The following is a 22,440-nucleotide window of genomic DNA, read 5'->3' as shown; positions in this document are numbered from 1 at the left end:
CATGAACATTTTGGGGAGACAAAAAGTAAAGACAGCATGTGTAGGACTGGGCCAGCAAATGAAACAAACCAGGAAGCTGCAGTTAAGCTTGGCTTCCCATTGTGTTCAATCATGGTTTGCTGCCTCCTAATAAGCCATTATCTGTAAGGAACCAGCAACCCATAGCTTTGTTGGGAGTAAAGCAACACTTACAATAGGGTACCGCGACCAGGGAAAGGGGCAAAGGACAGAAAGGCAAACTGTTCTTCCTCCGCAGTGATACCTTCTCTTTTAGTAGTAACTACTTGTTGGCAAGTAGATCACTTCCTTTCGAGCTGTACATTTTTCCTGCTCTTCTCCAAATTTAGTCAGTGTGAACTAGTCTGTGTTAAGTGTTAATTTCTCAGACAGGTGTAAAACCTATACTCTGTTCATCATGGCTATGTCTGCTATGAGAAATAAACCTTGAGGGGTTTTGAAAAATCCCTTCAACCAGTAGTCTTGTCAGATTATTTCGTTTTGGACACCAGTGCAATATATTTACCATACCCTAACAGGTTTAAAGCTGACTAGCGATCATGGCTTGTTAGGGAACAATAAACCATAATCATGGGATCAAACATGATTGGAAGCGAAGTTTAACAGTGAGCACCTGATTTGTTTCCTCTGCTTCTGTGTGGGTACGTGTAAAGCAGGTGCAATCAGGAGGTGTGCATAATAAACCACACTAAAGCAGATATTCTGACTTATCAAGATATGTGAATGCAGCCACTCAGTAGTGGCGCCCGCCCTGTGGAACGCCCTCCCATCAGATGTCAAGGAAATAAACAACTATCTGACTTTTAGAAGACACCTGAAGGCAGCCCTGTTTAGGGAAGTTTTTAATGACTGATGTTTTAATGTATTTTTAATCTTTTGTTGGAAGCTGCCCAGAGTGGCTGGGGAAACCCAGCCAGATGGGCAGGGTATAATTTATTATTATTATTATTATTATTATTATTATTATTATTAGCTGTGTTTTTTGTTTTAACAATAGCAGACCACAACACTTTCATAATGTCTTCCAGCATTGTCAACTGATCATGTACATCTTCTGTGCAAATAAGGCAGAAATTATCTGTGCAACAAAGGGGAACAAATAGTGTGCTGAACTGCACAAGAATGTCTTCTGGCATTAAAAGGCAATGCACAAGTCCTTTGACTGTTGAGCCATCACTGCTAATAGGAAGCTGATGTAATATTACGTTTCCAACATCCATTAAGACAGACTCATGAACATATGACTGTCACAAGGACATTTGCAGGCAGACTCCACAGCAAAGGAAAAGGTCACGCATGATTTTTGTTTCTTAGAAAAACTGGGATTCCCATGGACTTTATGCAATATTCATGGGGATTCCTGCCACTGTCCTATTTCTCTTCTGCTTCAACAGATTAGTCCGGATTCTTTGTTCCCAAGGGGGCTGTATATAATCCCTCTCAAATCTTACAGTTCAATGGAAGTGAGTGGCAGGAGGGGGAAGTCTGATGCAAAAAAGGAGCTTTTTCCTGACTTCTGAGAAGCTAGTTCACCACATAACTAAACTGTGACCTTCCACCAAAAATAAAGAAAACCAATCCAATTGATTTGGTTGCCTAAGACAATGGACCCCAGAGTAAACCTGGCAGGTAGCAGCATGATCCAATCAGGTCCTTCAGCTCATGCACAAATGGCATGCGTAGAACATATTAGCCCTACCTCCCAGTCACTTTTACCCATGAAGAATCATCTCTGATGTTTCACACAGTATTCTATGCACACCACAGACCGCCCACTTCTCAGCACCATCTGACAAGCAAGCGCCCACAACATCCCACTCATAAACTGCTCTTTGTTGACGGCAACAAAAATGAAATAAGCATCCCTAGCCGGATATTGCTAATTCTCATAATTCTCATGCATTGTTTGACCACAGGGGAAGGGAAAAAAGGGTTAGTGTGGTTAAAGTATGAATGTGGCAAAGTCAGATGATTTAGTCTCTTTCCACTAGTGGCTCTGCCTGCGTCAGTATCATTTGTGAAAAAGAAAAAAACACTGTGCTCCACCTACACTTCCAGGTGCAATTTCAACACCCAACGCTTTATTCTTAATCATATGTGTTCAAGGCAAAGAAGTATAATTGGGGAAGCAGAGGGGAACAATGCAGCTCTGTTCTTGGGGTGTGCAGGCTGGGGCAGCCCAAGCTTTTTTGCTGCCTGAGGCAAAGGACAAGCCAGTGCCACCTCCAAATTCTTCTTCTTCTTCTTCAGACTTCAGAAATTCTTCAACAGAAATAGACAAGACTAGCAGATTGAATCTTATTTTTTACAATATTTCAACACTGGTGACGGGATAGTGTGTCCTCCACCGCACCTGAAGCAGCAGGTCAGATTATGGGGCCCAGGAGAGGCAATGTGGCAACACGGGGAAATGGCTGTGGCCTCAGAAGGAACAGCCTGGGGCCTGCACCACTTCTGTCCCAAAGCATCTGTTGCGTGAGGTGAATGCCTCACTCTGCTTAATGGTAGAGAGGGCCCTGTGCACACAACCACCTTGAATTTGCTGTCAATAGGGAATGAATGAATGAATGAATGAATGAATGAATGAATGAATTTATTGTTTGTTTGGTTTGGTTGTCTGTCTGTCTTGCCCATCCTCCCAAAGGCAACTATACACACACACACACACACACACACACACACACAAACACACACCCTACACACCTTTAAAGTAAAATCTTATAGGGATGCTAATTTAGCTGGCCTTTGAAATTTGACCTATTGGATTTTTCACCCTACCCTAGGTTTTTCTAGCTGTTCCTGTTTCCCTATCTCTCCGAGAAGCTTTTTAAAATATCTATATATTGTATTAGTTTAGTGATGTTTCTTGCTGAAGACTACATCACAGGAAGCTAGATTTCAGCTAGACCACAAGGGGGAAATTTCTAAGCCATGGCCACAGAGGAGAAAAAGAGTATGACAAGCTGGCTTAAACTTCCTCTCTTGAAGGTGCAGGAAACTGCCCCCCCCCCACCGCATCTGGACATCCTAATGTACGGAACCACATGGTGAGCTTCCATGTACTCTGTGCTTTTCAAGCAGCAGGCCTCCCATGCTGATTAACAAACCATTTCTGAATCTTAAGTCATGTTAGAAGCTATTTTTAATACAGCATAGCAGACTGCTGCTCCAAGATAAAAAGTTAAACATTTGGTGATATATCTACCTTAAATAGTTTTCTGGATTGTAGTCCGTAACTACAGCTGAGGAACAGAAGCAATTACCTGCGGATATTGTGCAACCTTTATTTTGTTAACCTATGACTTATTTATCAATATGAAAGTGTTATGCATATGGAGTCACATTGCATATATGCTTGGATTTGCCTAATTTGATTTTGGGTTTTTTAAATGACAGCCTTAGGGATTTTGGTTGAAAGATTTTGTTCTGAAAGTTGGAACCTGTTACTTCAAAACTCAAGAGAGCTCTTTGAGATGCCACTCTATCAGGATAAAACTAGTCTATGGGCACTACTTTTTAAAAAAGGTACATTGACAATGAGAAAGGTATCTCTTTCAGTTACATGCCTAGCAGATGACTATCAGGGATTGTTTTGTTTCACAAAGCCCCTTTCCAGTGACTAGCTGAGTATTTTCTAGAAGTTCCTCAAGTGATTTTCCATCCTACCATAAGGAATTTGGAAAAACTGCCTTGTTTTTATCACATGAGGAAATGAAGGATAAGGTGGAACTTCCAAGCATTGTTAAATGCACATTTTTTCACCATATCCCTTTGATATGGTAGTTGTTAATATAGCGGTATTAACAACAGCATGTTTGAACAGCTAATATAGACAGCTTTGTAGCTTTAAATGATTCAACACAGAAATGTGTTTTTTTAAAAATCATTAATTCATTTTTAACATCTGGTTAAGAATGCCTGCGTGCCCCCATGGTTAGCCTCCACCCCAAGGCTTTCATCTGTGTTTATGATAGCACAAGCAGCCAGGATGTTCCACCTTGTTCAGCACTAAGAAGGGCAGGGGAAATAACTTGCAAGTCTCCTGCTAATGTGAATATTTACCTTAGGTATGCATAACTTGTGAGCCACAAAGATGAACAAACTATTGTGCCACCAAGCATACACTGTGGATTGTTGGGTGCTTTTGAGCATCTTATTTATAGAGACCATTTATTGAGAGAGGCAGAAAAACTAACAAGTACATTAAGCTCTTGGAAGCCCACAATATATGACTAGTGCGCTATGCTTGGCTTTGTGCACCACAGGTTGCGCAGGTCTGATTTGTTTATGCATAATTAAGTTTACTAGGTGCCGCTTCAACTGCAATGGCTTGCGGAATAAGGCTAAAATTGCAAAATGGCCTTCAGAATTACGAGATCTGGGGAATGAGGGGGAAAAAACACTCAAATTTACTCTAGTCCATTCACATGCCCATGAAGTGTTTAATAGTTATATCACATTTTTCAAGCTCATATTTATATCCAATAGATTTAAAGATTCAGGGGCTGGGGGTTAATTAGCAAAACAAAACAAAAACAAAAAACCTTGGACTTCTCAGGTTACTGACAAGGTCACAAACAATGCCTTGGAACTTGAAATCCAATGTCAGCTACACCTGAGCTACAAACCATTTTCCATAAGGAATACACTTGCCGCCCATTAAAAACAGCATAATCAAGAGCTTCTGCCTTTATTTTTAATTGGGCCATGTCAGTTCAGGTTTTCAGCAAGTAACAGAACCCTCTAGTGGCAATTCATCCATTCTGGCAATACGGCAATTACCGAATGGTGGTTTAATAGGTTCCAGAGGGGGCAGACCTCAAGAAGAGAGAAGGATCTGCAAGGTCTACTACAAGTATTTCTGCTTAATATTTCAGATTGTACCAATTTCTATCAAGAAAACAGAGGTAAGTTGAATCAATATATATGAATGGGATGATGGCAAATTTAATTAGCATGAGTAGTCCGAGGTGCAGCAGCAGCAATACATTAAAACATTAGCCATCAGATGCAACCTGCTTAAAGTTCTTTATAGTTTTGCACTTAATAGTGCTTTTACATTAAGTGCATCACTCTAATCCATCCATCCAACCTGGTGTCCTTCAAATCTTTTGGACTACAACTCCTTACAGCCCCTGTCAGGACAGCTGTGTTGGCAGCAGCTGATGGGAGTTGCAGTTCAAAATCATCTGAAGTGCTCCAAATTGGAGAAGTTTGCTATAGGCCATCCTTGCGGATGGTGTAAACAGCTTAATGAAATCATTCTTGAGAATACAAGGGGTGTTACAAGTGATAGCTATGAAATGTGCTTTTACTGTCCTAGTATGCACAAACAACTAATGATTTTATATACAGATTATTATTTACCGTACTTACATTTATCCAAGTGGGTTAAAAAGAAGATGCTTGGCTGACAGCTCTGGAACTAAGGTCAATTAGCTAATTTAATGCATCATAATTTCTATTGATGTTCATATGCGAGCCCTTTTAATACTACACTTGGTTAGTGAGATCGATACGCTGTACTATGAGACCCATTTTAAAACGTGGCCACAAAAGAGTGCTGCATAGTTTTGAATCATGCATCTAAAAAGCTTGTGCTGAATCAGCATAAGTTTAGTAAGTAGACTGGCAATATCCAAGAATGCAATACACAGTTCAGCTGGAAAGGAGGTTTCAGAAGAAAAAGAGGGCTATGCCTTAAACCCGCCACGAACTGGAGGACTGGGAGTGTGACAATCCTATTCTTTAGAAATGGTTTAATTAGGAGATCCAGGACAATGCAATTAGTCCCAGTCCGTCTATTGCACAGTCGTTCTCCACACTGGGTGAAGAAGTATGCAATATGAACCATAGCAGCAACATGGCCAAAGATAATAAGGACTGTTACCCAAGTGCTACAGCTCTATAAAGCACAGAAGTACCAAAATACTCACTGGGATGGAAAACATGCAGCCTTAATTATTACAGAAACTTAGAGGCACAGTAGCAAAAAAACTAAGCCAGGGGAAAGAATGGGGATGCACACATATCACCAAACAAATGAACTTGCAACACTTTGTATGTGGTCTGCATATGGATATAGGGCCCCTCCATATGTTCTTTGTATTGAGCGTTCATGATGATTTAAGCTCATGAATTATGGCTATATGTGATCCCACTTTCAGTACTGCATATGGCTCCAGTCGGTGCATGTCCTATGACTCCCTGAAATCCTCTAACCTGCTATACCACAGGTGTCCTGCAGGGTGGTTTTTTCTGCCACGCTTTTGTTGCACAAGAATGCACCTGGGGGAGGGGGCAGGGAGAGACAGCTGAAAACAATGCCCCCCCCAAAGCACTTCTGACAACCAATGTGCCACTTTGGTTCCAGATAGTATACAGGTAGACGAGTCTAAAAAGCCCGGGACACACATTTTCATGGCCCTCTAGCGGCTATGGTGGCTCATTTACCAGAAGTAATGTATTTTGCTTTAACTCTGGAAGTTTATACTCGATTCTGACCAAACTAAGCCTCCTAGAGCAAAATAAACATCAAGATTAGTTCTCCAAAAAATATATATAATCGAACCACAGAATTGTAGAGTTGGAAGGGAAGCCCAAAGCCAAAGTCCAACCCCCTGCAAATATGACCATAAAACCTTCATCCTATCCCCTTATTTGATGTAACGGCATCAAACGTGAAAGGAAAGGAAATACTCAGTGTGTACTTCATGTTTCAGAGAGAGAAACACCCCTCCCACTGTATATAGCTCTCATGATTCACACTGTCACTAAAGGGAAAAAATAAAAAAATAAACTGTCTCATCTGTGCCTGAGTGTTACATATAATTGAGTGCATGAAGTATCAGCCACAGTAACAAATGTGCTGGTTGCCAGGTGCGAATTTTTTTTCAGCTCTCCCACCCCACAGCTCTGGACAGATGTAATGTCGTATCACTGGGGATGCATTTCAGATGCAGAATGAGGCATGGGCAGTCCTATCTGAATCAACCACTAATGCGCTATTATTGCCTCAATGACCTGTTGCAGAGCACACCCGCAAAAAAGCCAGTCTCACGCAGTCCTTAAACAAGTGGTACCAGGTTTTTGGATTTTGTCTTCGTCATGCCACATGCACAAACATGCTCAGATTTCACTGCATACAATGCAGTTAATTCATATCCACAATGTGTTTCTGCCTACATTTCTGCTACCATGTTATCCAAGTATCAAGATAAATTATCAAGCATCTTAGATATCAAGATACATTATAGAATAGAATACAACTGTGCAGCGTAAAATGTCTTTCTTGGTTCCCCAAGAGTTATCCTTTGGTAAGTGTGCTTAGGATGGCACACTTGTTTGCAGCTGGCTTCCATCTACACTTCTTCAATTCGCTTTTAACTTGTTCATGTTAATCAACAAACTTCAGGCTATTAGCAGAAACAATACTACTCTCTCTAAAATGATACCAGGTTGGGATTTAACCCTACTCTCTTTGGGGTTAATTGAGCAATTAGATCTGAATTACTGAATGCAATGCACAAGATGTCTGTTTAAACAAAACAACACAGGGACTGATACAGATCAGCATTACATTAGAAAATTCTATTAAACAGCTTCACAAAAATTATTAAGGCTTCTTAAGATAGTGCTATGAACACGTTATAGCTACGAGCATCAAAATAGGACATTAAATATATATCCTAATATTTTTCTGTCATGTGTCTATTCATTAAATGCTTTCGGCCACAATCCTACACTCATTTACCTGGGAGTAAGCTCCATTGGACGAAATGGGAATTGATTCAAAACAGACTGTTCAAGACTGTAAAAGCATTTGCCAAAAATGACTGACACAAGTATTACTACATTCATTTTCAAGCGGACTAAACCCACAAAGGTGTTTTGAGAATACTGAGATATTATTGTGGCTCAAAACTGGAAGAAAGAAAGGAACAGCTAAGTATGAGGATGTGTTCACTTTGCTGGGTGCAGGGAGCTGAGCACCATTTTGCATCATGACATATAATCACAGAATTGTAGCGTTGAAAGGAACCCCAAGAGTCATCTAGTCCAACCCCCTGCAATGGATAAATCTCAGTTAAAGCATCCATGACAAGATGACCATCCAACCTCTGCTTAAAAACCTCCAAGGAAGGAGAAGAAGAAGAAGAGTTTGGATTTGATACCCCGCCTTTCACTCCCTTTAAGGAGTCTCAAAGCGGCTAACATTCTCCTTTCCCTTCCTCTCCCACAACAAACACTCTGTGAGGTGAGTGGGGCTGAGAGACTTCAGAGAAGTGTGACTGGCCCAAGGTCACCCAGCAGCTGCATGTGGAGGAACGGAGACGCGAACCCGGTTCCCCAGATTATGAGACTACCGCTCTTAACCACTACACCACACTGGCTCTCTACACAACCTACCGAAGGAGACCATTCCACTGTCAAACAAGTCAGAAAGTTCTTCCTGATATTTAGTCGGAATCTCCTTTCTTGTAATTTGAAGCCACTGATTTGAGTCCTACCATCCAGAGCAGGAGGAAACATGACTTTTTTCAGATACATAAAAATATTTGCTGTTTGCAAGTATTTATTTGAACCACAAAGATAAATAATTTCTGCCATAGATGATCTGGCAGCATCTGGAGGCTAGGGATTAACTTCAGACACATAAATTATTCCAACTCTGTCTTGATCTTACTGATGTACCTAAGGTATAATCAATGGCTGAGCCACAGCAGCTGTTTAGAAGAACAAAGCCCTATTAAAATATGAGCCTGGTGTTTTTTTTTAAAGGACAGAGGAAAACAGTCTGTATTCAAGTTCAGACACAAAAGGACTCTATTAATATTCCAGAATGAATGTTCTGAAAATACTTAAACTTAGTAAAATGTAGCAACTATTTTCATTCAGCATGTAAATAATGATAGCACCTAATAATATGACAGGAGACCATCATTTTTAGTGAATTAAATAATGGCACTTCAGTCCTGCATGCTAACAGGAAATTTGGAAGTAATTAGAGAACCAATGGATAGTGATATGGGTTCGAATGAGGCCCACAGCAAGATGTTTTTAGATTGGTGGAACTGAATGTACAGAGAGTAAGGTGGGGTGCCACCATAAATTAATTCAAAGTATCAAAAATCTAAGTACAGTGGTACCTCGCAAGACGAATGCCTCGCAAGACGAAAAACACACAAGACGAAAGAGTTTTCCGTTTTTTGAGTCGTTCCGCAAGACGAATTTCCCTATGGTCTTGCTTCGCAAGACGAAACGTCTTGCAAGTTCTTGCGAGTTTGTTTCCTTTTTCTTAAAGCCGCTAAGCCGCTAATAGCCGCTAAGCCGTTAATAGCCGCTAAGCCGCTAATAGCCATGCTTCGCAAGACGAAAAAACCGCAAGATGAAGAGACTCGGGGAACGGATTAATTTCGTCTTGCGAGGCACCACTGTAGCCTAATGTATTTAAAATGTTAATGATGTATGTTTCCTTAATATACCGGTAGTTAATCATAAGCAATATACAGAACTTAAAATAACTTGTTGATTTGCAGGTTAACACAAGGCTAAACTATAGTTTATTAAACTATCATTAGTTGATTAAACTATGGTTGATTAAATCATGGTTTAGCATTATGTATGAACCCAGTCCAGCAGTTTAACTATGGCTTGTTTACTGCCAAAAAACACAACCTGAAGCCATGGTTTGCTGCTGGGCTGACAAATCTTGGTTCATTTCAACTATGATGCTTACATGTGAATCCAGCACTGTTCCTTAACCATGGCTTGTTTGATGCTCACCAAAGTACAAAGGCATGAAACTGGGCAGCTGAGCCAAAGGCCCAACAACAGAGATGGGTTTTGCATCACCTCCAGAAGGCAACAAAAAAGCAACACAGATCTGTGAGTCAGGGGGGACATTAGTCCATAGCCTCAGGGGGACTGATGTAAACCGACTTCTCCTCACCATGGTCTCACTTTACACAGAACTGGAACTTGGATCAGGGCCTGAGAGGAAGACTGAAGAGAGGGAGCAATAGAAAGAGAGGTGCTCTCTGAGGCATGTGAATCCTGGGTCATGAAGGGCAAACTGTTCATGCTGTTAAGCTTTACTTTCTTTAACCGTATATCAAAATAATGACAACCGATAGGAGACATATTAATAGCCACTAAAAAGATACTTGCCAGGAATTGGGGGGGGGGGAGCTGGGAGAGAAGAAGCACTCCAGTCCAGTCTATTGATGTTCCCTTTCTAAAAAAAAATGTACAATGATTGTGAATAAGTGCACTTTTTAGGGCAATTATAGGGGGGAGTAAAATATCTTCAAGATGCTTTCCATGAGGACCAGCATCTGTGTATTATTTACTGGAGTAAAACTAAACTGAAATGCAATATTGATCAGCATGTCCTTTAATAAAAAATGTTCTTTTATAGTACTTTGTTCTTTTTGAAAATTGTATCAGTGCTTAGCCAAGATTCTTAACATCTGAGAGTCTGAATACTCGACCAAGATAACACGAGAGCTTTTATTTCATTCTCTTCCCCAAAGACTGATCCTACAAGCACTTTCTTAGAATTAAGTCTGCTGAAATCAGGAGCGTTTACTTCCAAGTAAATGCATTTAGGAACAGGCTAGACAACTCCTTTATGCCAAAACTGGCTCGCTAATTATCTATGACATTGCTAATGAACCTTTAGCATGACCGGTCTGTCTGGTAGTAATGCAACATTACTGAATACGCTGCAAACAATAATGATGCAATGAAAGTACTTCTGGCAAGCAGCCAAAGGCCACTCCATGAAACGATATTGTCAGGATTTGATTTTAGAATCTAAAAATATGTTTGTCAATTTCACAGACAGCTGGTCATATTCTTTCCCAAAAGTTTTTGTATTCAAAGGGCCTCAAATTGCACACAGAAAACCAAGAGGAAAACCACAGGAAATCTTCTTGACAGAGGGAAAACATTTTACACAAGAAGTTCCAAAAGCCAGTAACATAATTCCATATGTATGTATTTATTTACAGTATTTATCTGAGGTAAAACATATTTTAATAGTGTCTGAATACAACACAGGGTCATATTTTTAACGGTAGGTGCCTAATTCTCAGTTTTTAAATTGAGAATACAGTGCAACTGTATCTTGAGCGGGTGTTTCACTTCCATGCATATGCCAAAATATATGTACTCAAACCCAAGCAAGTTTTCACCAGGTTTTCCCAGTGCTTGACTCCCTCCTGCAAAATAGTGACAGACTGGGGACACCTTGGGAAGGAACAGAGGGGGTAGCATAAAAAACAGGGTTGCTACCTCATTCAGGTCTTGTACCCATAGCCTGAGCTTTTAACAGCAAAATGACACAAATAAATTACAGAGTTTAACGAAGGGAGCTAAAAAGACGGAAAACCTCCCCTGCTTAATTTTTCAGTACCGGGCTGCTATTAAGAAGTTAGGAATAAGGCCAGAAGGCACCAACTTAGAGGAGGATGTGTGCCTGTTCCTGTGTTCATCATCATCTACTCCAGGTTGACTTGAAACAGTCACTACAATGTGTGATGGGTTCAAAAAGCAGAAGTGAAGGCACTTCCTTTCTTTCCAGAAAAGGCTATGCATTTCTGGTCACACACTGAAGGGAAATAATTGTTTGGCATTTTGAAAAATATGCACGAAACATCAGCTGAAAAACACATCTGGTGAATGCCTCTTATTGGGAAATAAAATAATCACGCTTTTTTTGCACACACTCACGAAAACTTTCATCCTCATTTAAGGCATACACAACAAACACATCTCTCATCCTGACAATTACATGCCATGGTCTATGTGGACTGGTACAGTCAAATATTGCATTATTGCAAAAACAACCACAGTAATCGTAGTAATCGTAGTGGTATTTCTTCTTCGTTACCCTCTAATGGACAGAGTCCTATGTTCCTATTTACGAGTTACGAGTTCAGTGAATTCTTTCACAGGTTGCCTAATTAAGGACCCATCTTCTGTTAACAGCAAAACTGTAGTTTTCACAGGGCTCTTCCCTATTTAGGATTGAATAATTATACCTATCACATAGATTAAGCCTGCTTTGGCTGGAGTTATACAGAAGAAATAGGCCCAACCAAAGATACCCTAGTATATTAAAAAAAATAAAAATAACTCTTAGTCTCTGGGAAGACGACAGCAACAGGAATATACAATCACTTAGCTATTGCAGGATTGGATCCAAACGCCATTCATCCTCAAGCTAGTAAATGCATTGTAGTGAAACTTACTTCTTTGGTTCAGGTAGGTAGCCGTGTTGCTCTGACACAGTCGAAAGAAATAAAAAAAAATGTCCAGTAGCACCTTAAAACAAACTTAGTTGGTCTCTAAGGTGCTACTGGACAATTTATTTATTTTTACTTCTTTGGATTACTTATAAAGTACTTTACATGAGGCTGCCCTTGAAGAATGCTAAATTCAGATGAGACCAGTAGGATATATCATATTGTTCACCTCCACCGGCCCCAAAACAGCTTCCAGATTCAATTCATGGTGTTGACTTTAGCTGTTGATGCGCATAATGGCCTAGAACCAACTGGTATGTCAGGAATTACCTCTCAGATATGAAAGCTTTTGAGAACTCCTGCCAGCTTCTAAGGCTCTTCTTGCTATTCCTCCACCGTATGAATTTTGCTTGGTGGGAATAGGAGCAATGGCGTTTTCAACTTTGGAACTAATTGTGAAACAGCCTTCCTACAGACATGCATGTGTGCCTTTGGTTGCCAGCTTTTAAGTGTGCTCTTAAGAACAGTTTATTTTCAACTAGCACTTTTTAGCTGGCATCTGCTCATTAGTGTGCTTACTATTTCTCTTATTGTTTTGGTATCTATCTGGAATCTTATTGTATCTTAATTAATTGTGTTGTTATATTTCTGCTTTTTAAATCATGTTGTATTTCTTGCATTATAATCTGCATTCCAAAGAATTCTGACTGCAATACAATATATAAGAAATAAAAGAAGCATTCAAAATGCAATTTACAACAATATGAATATTTAATACAAACTTGCTACCGTCCACCTGAATGAAGCTCCTGGACCACTGGTAGTCCACGGGCAGCAGCTTGTGAACCCTTGCATTAGGTTATATGTTGCTTTGTAAATCATAGTTTGCATCTGTTACTGGCCTTACTGTTCTCTGACTTGCAGCGCCATGAGAAACATAGCTATGTGAGTGTCACTGACACATATCGGTTGACTGATGTTCATGATCCTGCATCTCTCTTACTAAACTCTTATATAATTTTCAGATTATAAAACAGATTATTTCCTTTTCCCAACGTTTCCACACTGTATTTGCAATTTCACACAACGTAAAAGCCACTTTCAGCAATATAACGGAATATAGTACAGTACAAGCTTTGCATTTATTTCCATGGTATTTGCTTCCAGGGGGGGGGGGGAATTGTTTGCAAACAACAGCCCTACCTGCAGGTGATAAGACTTGAACCTGGGAGCTTTCATATGGAAAGCATGTGCTCTACCACTGAGCCACAGCCCTTCCCACAGAACAAACATTTCCACAATCCCAAACATCAAAGTAAATTGCTCTCTTATACAAGAAAGTGGCCGCCAAGACAATATAAAACCAGTCCTGAAAGTCCTACATTGGCTCCCAGTATGTTTCCGAGCACAATTCAAAGTGTTGGTGCTGACCTTTAAAGCCCTAAACGGCCTCGGTCCAATATACCTGAAGGAGCGTCTCCACCCCCACCGTTCAGCCCGGACACTGAGGTCCAACACCGAGGGCCTTCTGGCGGTTCCCTCAATGCAAGAAGTGAGGTTACAGGGAACCAGGCAGAGGGCCTTCTTGGTAGTAGTGCCCTCCCATAAGATGTCAAGGAAATAAACAACTATCTAACTTTTAGAAGACATCTGAAGGCAGCCCTGTTTAGAGAAGTTTTTAATGTTTGATGTTTTATTCTGTTTTAATATTCTGTTGGGAGCCACCCAGAGTGGCTGGGGAGATCCAGTCAGATGGGCGGAGTTTAAATAAGTTGTTGTTGTTGTTGTTGTTGTTGTTGTTGTTGTTGTTGTTGTTGTTGTTGTTGTTGTTGTTATACAGTACACTTTCTCCAAGCAGGTGTTTATATTTGGGGGGAAATTCTTATAAATAACAGGAAAGAAAGAAAGAAAGAAAGAAAGAAAGAAAGAAAGAAAGAAAGAAACTATGCACATTTTTATTGTGTTCATCACCCATCATATCAAAGTAAAATGATACCAATATATCCAGGTACCAGAGTTCCATGGCCTATTTCAGGCATACTAAATGAGTGATTCGGTATACTCAGGTTTGTTGCATTACACCTATAAGGCACTTCTCAAAAGGAAGGCCTGCCCATCTGGGCAAATGGAACACCACTCCACTAAACTCAGTCTTTCCTCAGACACCCCTCACCCGTCAGTCTGCCTGCTTTCTTAAAACCATCTTGAGGGTGGCATTGCTTGTCAGCTGCCTCCACCTTACTCTTAGTGTTGCCCATTTAGACCTCAGCAGGGAGGATGCGGACACAATTAGAACTCCACCCAATGGGCAACAGCTGCCCTTGATTATTAAAGCTAAGAAACAAAACATTTCTCCCCTCCCTCACCCAAAAGAAAAGAACACATCAGGTGACATTTTTGAAGCGACTGAAAGTTAAAAACTACATTTATTTCTAGCTAGATACTGCCATAGTTATTTCACAGCTCTGTCAGCATTCCCAATTCCTACTCCTTGGGTATGTTCACATTAGCGGCTTAAAATGCAGCAAAACCATTTTCCTCTGCTGAGTTTCAAGACACATCGGCACAGTGTTGTTCACATCAGAGGAAGGCATGTTCACATAACATGCACGGCACTTCTGGTTTCCCCTCCCCTGAAAACCCCTCCCCCTTCCCAAACTCTTCATGAGGCTCCCTTGCGCATGCACACCCATCTGCGCATGCACACTCATCTACACATGTGCCACAGCCATCTTGAATGTTCACACCATTCTGAAGCATGAAGTGAATGCAGCTTACATTTTGTAGTCAGATTGAAACTGGTTTCATGAAAAAATAACACTTCAAGTAGTAGTTGTTGTCAAGAAACCACAGGATCGATATGGGCTATGGCCTCAAAATCTAGCTGTGGGAACACACTGGATGCAGAGTAAATGGTAATGTGCACATACCCTGAGTTTACTCATCTGTACATGAAAGACTGATATTTGGAATGTCTTACTTACTGGCGCCAAAACAGAAATAATGGAGCCCAAGAAAGAGGCAGAACAGTGTCATTTAAAAGTGTGGCATGATGGTGTTGAATCAGAAACACTAAATTTAAATCCCCACTCAAGTCATGAAGCTCTCCAGGTGGGTGATTTTCAGTCATCTACTTTCTCTCAGCATAGCTGTTCTCTCACATAGTTTTTGTGGTTGTGATATTTTTATCTTAGCTTTCAGACAATGGCAAAACATGCTGGCCCTCAGTTTATTGACAAATGGTGGGATACAAATAAGATAAGTAAAGAAGCATAGACCAGTGGCTCATGGCTTCAAAGAGGCACCTGGGAAAGAGGAATTCCATCCCAACCAGAAATAATCATCAAGGTGTGTTTGGAAAAAATGTGAGAGGATAGTCAGAGCTCCTCCCTGAGCTTTAAATTAGAGCCTGTCAAGGGCTATGTTCCACTAATTACTACACCTCACTTGAAGGTTCTCCAAGACTCAGCAGTGGAGCCAGTTTCCAGTGCCAAAAATCAGCCAAGCCTACCTTTGTGTGTGTGTGCAGGGGACCTTTTCTTCACCAATTAATCCTCCCAGGATTAGAGTTTGCAGACTAGAACTAAGGCTTCCAAAAAGACTTGAGTTTTAGAAATTACCTCAGGTCAAATCACAAAGAACAGAGGAATGTTTTGAGATGACCCTCCATGCCTGGGATTTAAAATAACCTCAGGAGGATTGGAACCTTATTTTTGTGGAAGAGTCAGGTCTAAAGGACATAAGACTAGCCTTGCTGGATCCGACCAAAGGCCCATCTAGTCCTGTATTCTGTGGCCAATCAGATGCCTAGGCACAGTTGCATTTTCCTGCCCATGCTCCCCAGCAACTAATACTCAGCAGCATAATGCCTCCGATAAGAACACTTTGCATCAGGTCACCTAAGGAAGCTGCTTTATTCCAAGACTGACCACTGGCCAGCACTGTCTACACAGGCTGGCAGCGGCTGTCTGACACTTCAGGCAGGAAGACTTCCTATTCCTACCTGAAGATGCCAAAGATTGAACCAGAGAACTTCTGCTGGCAAAGCACTTGAGCTACAGCTCTTCTCCCTATGGTTCTGGAGCATAAGGAGTAATAATAAGTCCCTGCCTCTGGGCATGTGCAGAGCATCTTTCCTGTCCCCGCAAGGGGTTGCTGCAACAGGACCCCACCCAAGGCAATGGATTTCCAAACAGGGTTGAACCCACGGCGCCTCCCCTTTCAAAAAGCCACCTCTTCTTTCCACGCACCCACCTCCCGCTCCAGGGAAGGGCCTCCGCCCCCCAAAAAAGCCGGGCCACGATGTCGACTCACCCAGAGTTTTGACGGCGATCTGCCTGGTCAGCGGCGGCGGCAGGTTGATGCAGACCAGATCCACATCCTGGTGCAGCAGGACCTCGTCTATCCGGCTGGTGTAGAAAGGCACGCTCATCTCCTTGGCCAGCTCCTCCGCCTCCTCCGGAGTGCGGCCCCAGAGCGCCTTGACCGCGAAGCCCTCGTCCTTTAGCAGAGGGATGATGACCCGGGCGGTCAGGCTGGTGCCGAACACACCCACCCCGGGCAGCATGGCTGCTGCTGCTGCTGCTGCGGGCGGCTGCCCCCTTTCCTCCTCCTCCAATCCTCCTTGCTGCGATCTGCCCTTCCCCTCTCGATGCCTCCCCCCCCCCCCCGCTTTTCCTTTCCTTCTCCTGGCTGGCCCTCCTCCTTTCACGCGGAGCCGCAATAATACGAGCAATGCGGAGTTGCAATGCAAAGGGCGCCCAGTCCCAGCTGCGAACTGCTGCTGCTATTGCTATTGCTACTGCTGCTGCACCGGGCGAGCGGCGCCCGGTCCCGGCAGCAGCGGCGACGGCTGCCGGCTGTGCCCCTGGCCGCGGGCCCCTGGCGCGCCAGCCGCCTCACCGGCCAAGCATCTGCCTCCTCCTCAGCTCCCCGACGCTGCCCCTCCATAGCCGGATCATCACACGCAGAGCCAAGCCCCGGATTCGTAGCGCTTCCTGGTCTTGCCTGCCTGCCTTCCACACACACATACACACAGAATTAATAAATGAATTCAGCACACGCACAAACGCAACCCGGCCGCTCGCTCGCAAGGCTAGCGCTGCCTCCCTTCACAAGAACCCTGCACCATCGCCGCGCCGTCCACCACAGGGGCCTCAGAGCAGCCAACAAGTGGCTCGGTGGTCAGGAGGAGGAGGAAGCAGCAGCAGCAGCAGCAGCTCGGCGGGTCTTAATCTTCCTCCTCTGCCATGTTCACCACAATGCGCTCCTGAGCATTGTGAGAATAGGAGGAGTTTGAGCTGTCACCTCCCGTGTGTTCCCTCCGCCTGCAACGCCCTCTCGAGCTCTCCGCGTGCCATTGGCCGCCCATCCGGCTGGGGAGGGCGGCTCGGGCTGCTGGGCTGCTCCTCTCCCCCCCCCACCCACGGTTCCCCCCCGCCACCGCCGCACCTCTTCTCTTCCTCCTCCTTCTCCCAGAGCTGGCTTGCAAGCGCAGCGCGGAAGAAAATAATGACGAGCCAGCGGCGAGGGAAAACCTGAGCGGCTGCTCCCTTCCTTGCACGCTCGTGGCCGGCTTACGGCAGCATTTGGCTCCGGGCTGCGCCCGCCGCGCCGCAGGAAGGACAGCGAAAGGTCAGGAGGCCATCGCTGCAGCCACAGGGGAGCTGCCGGCCTTTGCTGCAAACACCCGAGGCCGCTGTTGCAAGCCTCTCCCTCGAGGATCAAGGCAAGGCTGGCGTGGACTTAAGCGCGCGGAGCCCTCCCGCCCGCAGAAACACACATTGTCATTCCGCGGAGGAACATTTGGCGCCTTTTTTTTTTGGCCGTGGTTTGGAATAAGGTGAAAAGACTCCTTTAAAAAACAAAACAAAACACCAGGCCTTCTGTAATTTAACAACAACAACTTTACGGTTGTTTTAAAATAAGTTTCAGTGCTATTTCTTGAAAGTCTGAGGTTGTCGTTTTTCTCTCTGCTTCTGCATTATTTATTCTTGCTTTTAAGACTTATAGTTGTATTTTTGTTGTTGTTGTAAGATGCCCACAGAAGGGTCGTTGGAGGGCATAGAAATACAAACAATTAAACAATGAAAGGAGGATAATTTCTAGTCTCAGGCAAGATTGGAGAATCCTGCCATTAAATTAACCCAGTTTCACCACATTGGAAGTAACCAGAAATTGGTCACAAATGGGCATCATTGTAATGATGGGAGTGTTTGTTGCAAATAAAGGACTCGCAAAACCTGCTCCATATTTCATGCAACTATCAGTCTCTGGAAACAGACCTTCCTGACTTAAAAAGACCAGTGACACACATTTTCTCACCTTCCTATTATTAAATGCAGGTAGGAAAATGTAATATTGGAAGGAGCCTTTAGAAAACGTCAGGAAAAGTTACTTTCTAAATTCACTATATTCTGTTAACCCATATGCAAGATTACCAGTTTGAAGTGACACTACATCAGGAATATTTTTAGATTCTAACATGAAAGGCATGCTGGAATGTGACTGGTAGGTTCCAGTAAATGTGGGCAGTTCAGCACTTCAGCGAGCTACCTCACAAAGCTCATTTACCTGTTTGTTGCCTTCCTGACCGCAGCTCACATATCTGCCTATCCCCTCAGAACCTGTGAGAAGCTGTTTCTCAGCCTCCCACTTCATCTAAACCAGGCATAGACAAACTCGGCCCTCCAGATGTTTTCGGACTACAACTCCCATCTTCCGTGACCACTGGTCCTGTTAGCTAGGGATGATGGGAGTTGTCTCAAAACATCTGGAGGGCCGAGTTTGCCTATGCCTCATCTAAACCCTCTTGTCTTCATGGTACTCCCTCTTAGGCCTCTATCCCTGCTTCCACAAGGCCTCTGCTTCTTGGCCAACTATGGGGCAATCCCTGCTGAAGCCCCTTTTATCTACAAGGCATCACTAGTGGTATTTTTCACAAATCCAATCACCACTCAGGGTTCATGTTGTATGGAATAAAACACTGTAATCTAATTTGATTATAACATGCTTCTGTGCCACACGCATTAGGAAATGCAATAAAATGTAGGAGAGATTTAAGTCACGTATACTGTCTTTACCATGCAACACACATCACTACAATTATTGCCTGGCAAGGAAGGAGTGCTTGAAAGATCACCTTGTATCAGGTAAGTGCATGTACACCTGTGAAGAGAGTCTTGCGCTCATACAGTTTGACGTGCTTTCCCAACCTTTTTCATGAAATGTGAACACCTGTGCACCTTCACTTAAGTATCATACATTAAATAAATATATATTATTAACTGGAAATCTCTGTATTGTGCTTAATAAGAAATAAATGACTTGGTTTGAATTAGAGGGTGCTATAGTGTTAATTTACTTGATTTTTACTTCTAAGAAAGAGACATGCATGTAGCTACCACCAGCCATGTATTTAATGCAGGCTAAAATACGGGCACACACAAGTGGGGTGTGCATAAGTGGGGGGGTTGCCTGTATTTGGGAGTACAAGGGCATTACAGATTACGGGACCTATTAGACATGTTTGGAAGATGGTAAGTTTAGGAAGTGTTTTCAAGACAAGGCACTGTTAGGATTTCAGAGTGCACAGATTATCTCATTTGCCCATAAAATGCACAGAGGCATGTCTTTGGACAGGTCAACACTGTTCAAAAACACATGCATTATGTCATCTTATTTTGAGAGGGCTATCTCCTTTCATGTATAAGGTCTTGACGAGTGCTGTTTTTCTAGAAAAACAGGTGCTGGAACTCACCATAAACTCTGCCCTTGTTCTCTTCAAATGGCAATGGCACCCACCTGAGAGGTGCCAGAACCGAGTTCCGGTGAGTTCCAGCTGAAAAAAAGCCCTGTTCTTTATATCACAAACTTTAGTGAGCAGTACAGAACCAAGATAGTGTGGGAGCAGAACTAGGAGATAGACTTTTCTATGACAGACAAGCAGTGGGGTGGAGGGACTGAATTCAGCAGCTTGGTAAGAGTTAAGGAACTTGGTAAGAGTTAAGGAACCTTCTCTTAAGGTAGTAGCACCTGACACCAGTACTGCTTCATTATATTATATTATATTAATGTATTGCCTAAGGTTTGGTCGGAGTGCAAGGAAGTGGGAACTCTTATTTCACTTGTGGACTTTCCCGGGCATCCACAGATTCTGGATGGCAGCATTTAACTTCACGGGTAACCGGGCAAATGGTTGTTATGGGTCCAACACCAGCACTGTTGTCACTTTCAGAAACGCAAAAAGGAGAACTAGTGCGTGAAGATCTGATTGTGTTTTGTGTTGGTAGCTGCTCTTGCAGAAATGGCATGATGCTGGAAGACAGCAGGCTTTTCAGTAAAGGTTTGGCTTTCCAATCACACTTTACACAAGATGCTTACACAGCACCAAATAGCCAGCAGAGAACCTAAAGTGAAGGACAGATTTGCAGATACTTGGATGCTTTTCATAATGTATGTTGGCAAAGGTGCCCCCGCATTGATCCCACCTTCTGTACATGGTACACTAAGGAGAGAAGTTTGTTAGTGCTTCGGTGTCTTGCAACAGAAGTGTGCACTCGAGGAAGAAAATGGGAAACGTGACAAGAACGCCAGTGCTCCGGTGTTTGTTAAAAGTTTTTATAGTTTATTGTTGTAACAGAAAATAATAAACATCCTTATAATAATGGGAGACATTGCACAGCGTTTTTAAATTCTATGCATTTTCTTGTTGTAAGCATACAATAATCCTGTAAGGTAAATCATAATTGTCCTGCCCCATTTTGCAGGTGGGAGAACTGAAGTTTAAAGAGAGCAGCTTGCCTAAGGCTATTTGGTGAGTTCATGCCAAGGATGAGATTTGAACCAGAGGCTCTCAGTCTCTTAGACACCATGTTACACCAGCTACCTCCACCCAAAAAACCCTGATAGGAGTTTCATTGAGACTTACTCCCAAGTAAGTATGCAGCATAGGACTGCAGCCCTAGACATCCCCCCCCCAACTTCTTAAGGAATTTTCCACAATCTCTAGCCTAGATTATTTTTTGACAGGTGTGACTCTCTCAGAATTGCTATTAAAGATGTGAAAGACTAGGCAGGGAGGAACTGGAAAATTTGGGAAGAAATCCCCCCCCCCCCGTCTTCACAATAGACTAAGCTTACTTAAATTTATTGAGTTCAGTGGGTCTACTTTGAGTATGACTTGATTGCCTATCACTCTATTTTAACTGGCTGTTCTAAACTATGCCCAGATATTCCATGGCCAGTTGCCCTTTAAATAATATAAAATAAAGTCATTTATCATGAGAAGGTAAAAGCAAAACAAAATATATTCAGTCAAGTGTGCTCACATTTTAACATCATACCAATACAAGGACATAAAAAATGAAGTAATGCAATGTCTCTGATTTTTCATTCTGTTCTGTCAGTATAATGTCACTGTTTTGTTTTTTTTCCTTATTACAGTATAGCAAATCATTCTACTACGTATTAAGTAGAGGTCAACTGACCAAATAATATAATTTCATTTTTTGGTAGACTAGGATAGTATCAAAAATGAAAGGTGAAAACTCTCTTGTCAATTTGCTTCTCTATTTGCCACTGTTCATCCCAGCTCAATAAATTATCCTTGCAACTTTATTTCGTTTCCTTTTGCTTTTATGCATGGCACTGCAAACTTTAGCATACTTTACTGTATTAGTAAATTGGAGGTGTGCCATAGAAAAGCTTGTGACTCCCAAAAAAAGTTCAATATATGGAAATAAATCTCACAGCAATTCAAACAAGCAAATCCTATGAATAGCATGAGCTAGTTTTTCTTGTCCTCATTTTTGGACAAGGTAAAAACAAGCAGTAGACGATTACACATGTCAAAGGAATCTCTTTAACCCATTCCATGTTTTCCAGCCTAAACTAAACTTAGGAGCATTTTTATAGTCAACTGCACTGACGTGGTTCCACTGAATCCTTAAAACGAAGAACCAAGGTTTAACTTGATGAGCACTGTCTCTCTCCACATTAACTCAATTGCATGAAGAGTAATGCCTGAACCGAGCTTTTGTGAAAGCTCAAACGCGTTAATTTTTTACAGCTGTGCACAGATACCCCCATTCCGCCCTGTGGCCCCAATCTTTGGCCCCTGGATTGGGCCAATTCACCTTGTACCTTGTACCACATTTACAGTGGGTACCAT

General features: G+C 42.5%; 1 protein-coding gene across 1 annotated transcript in view; it reads right to left on the bottom strand.

Moving 5' to 3' along the window:
* Window positions 1-17,662, bottom strand: part of GFOD1 (Gfo/Idh/MocA-like oxidoreductase domain containing 1) — a 45,158-nt gene extending 27,496 nt beyond the window's left edge. Inside the window, exon 1 of the mRNA XM_083519567.1 lies at window positions 16,584-17,662. Coding sequence (XP_083375693.1) covers window positions 16,584-16,836 — 253 coding nt within the window. The 5' untranslated portion in view covers window positions 16,837-17,662. The remainder of the gene's footprint in view (window positions 1-16,583) is intronic.
* Window positions 17,663-22,440: the final 4,778 nt, after the last annotated feature.

This window comes from Podarcis liolepis (assembly GCF_965112155.1).
Source record: "Podarcis liolepis genome assembly, chromosome: 8".
Taxonomy (NCBI): Eukaryota; Metazoa; Chordata; class Lepidosauria; order Squamata; family Lacertidae; genus Podarcis; species Podarcis liolepis.
This window is presented reverse-complemented; position numbering and strand designations above follow the sequence as displayed.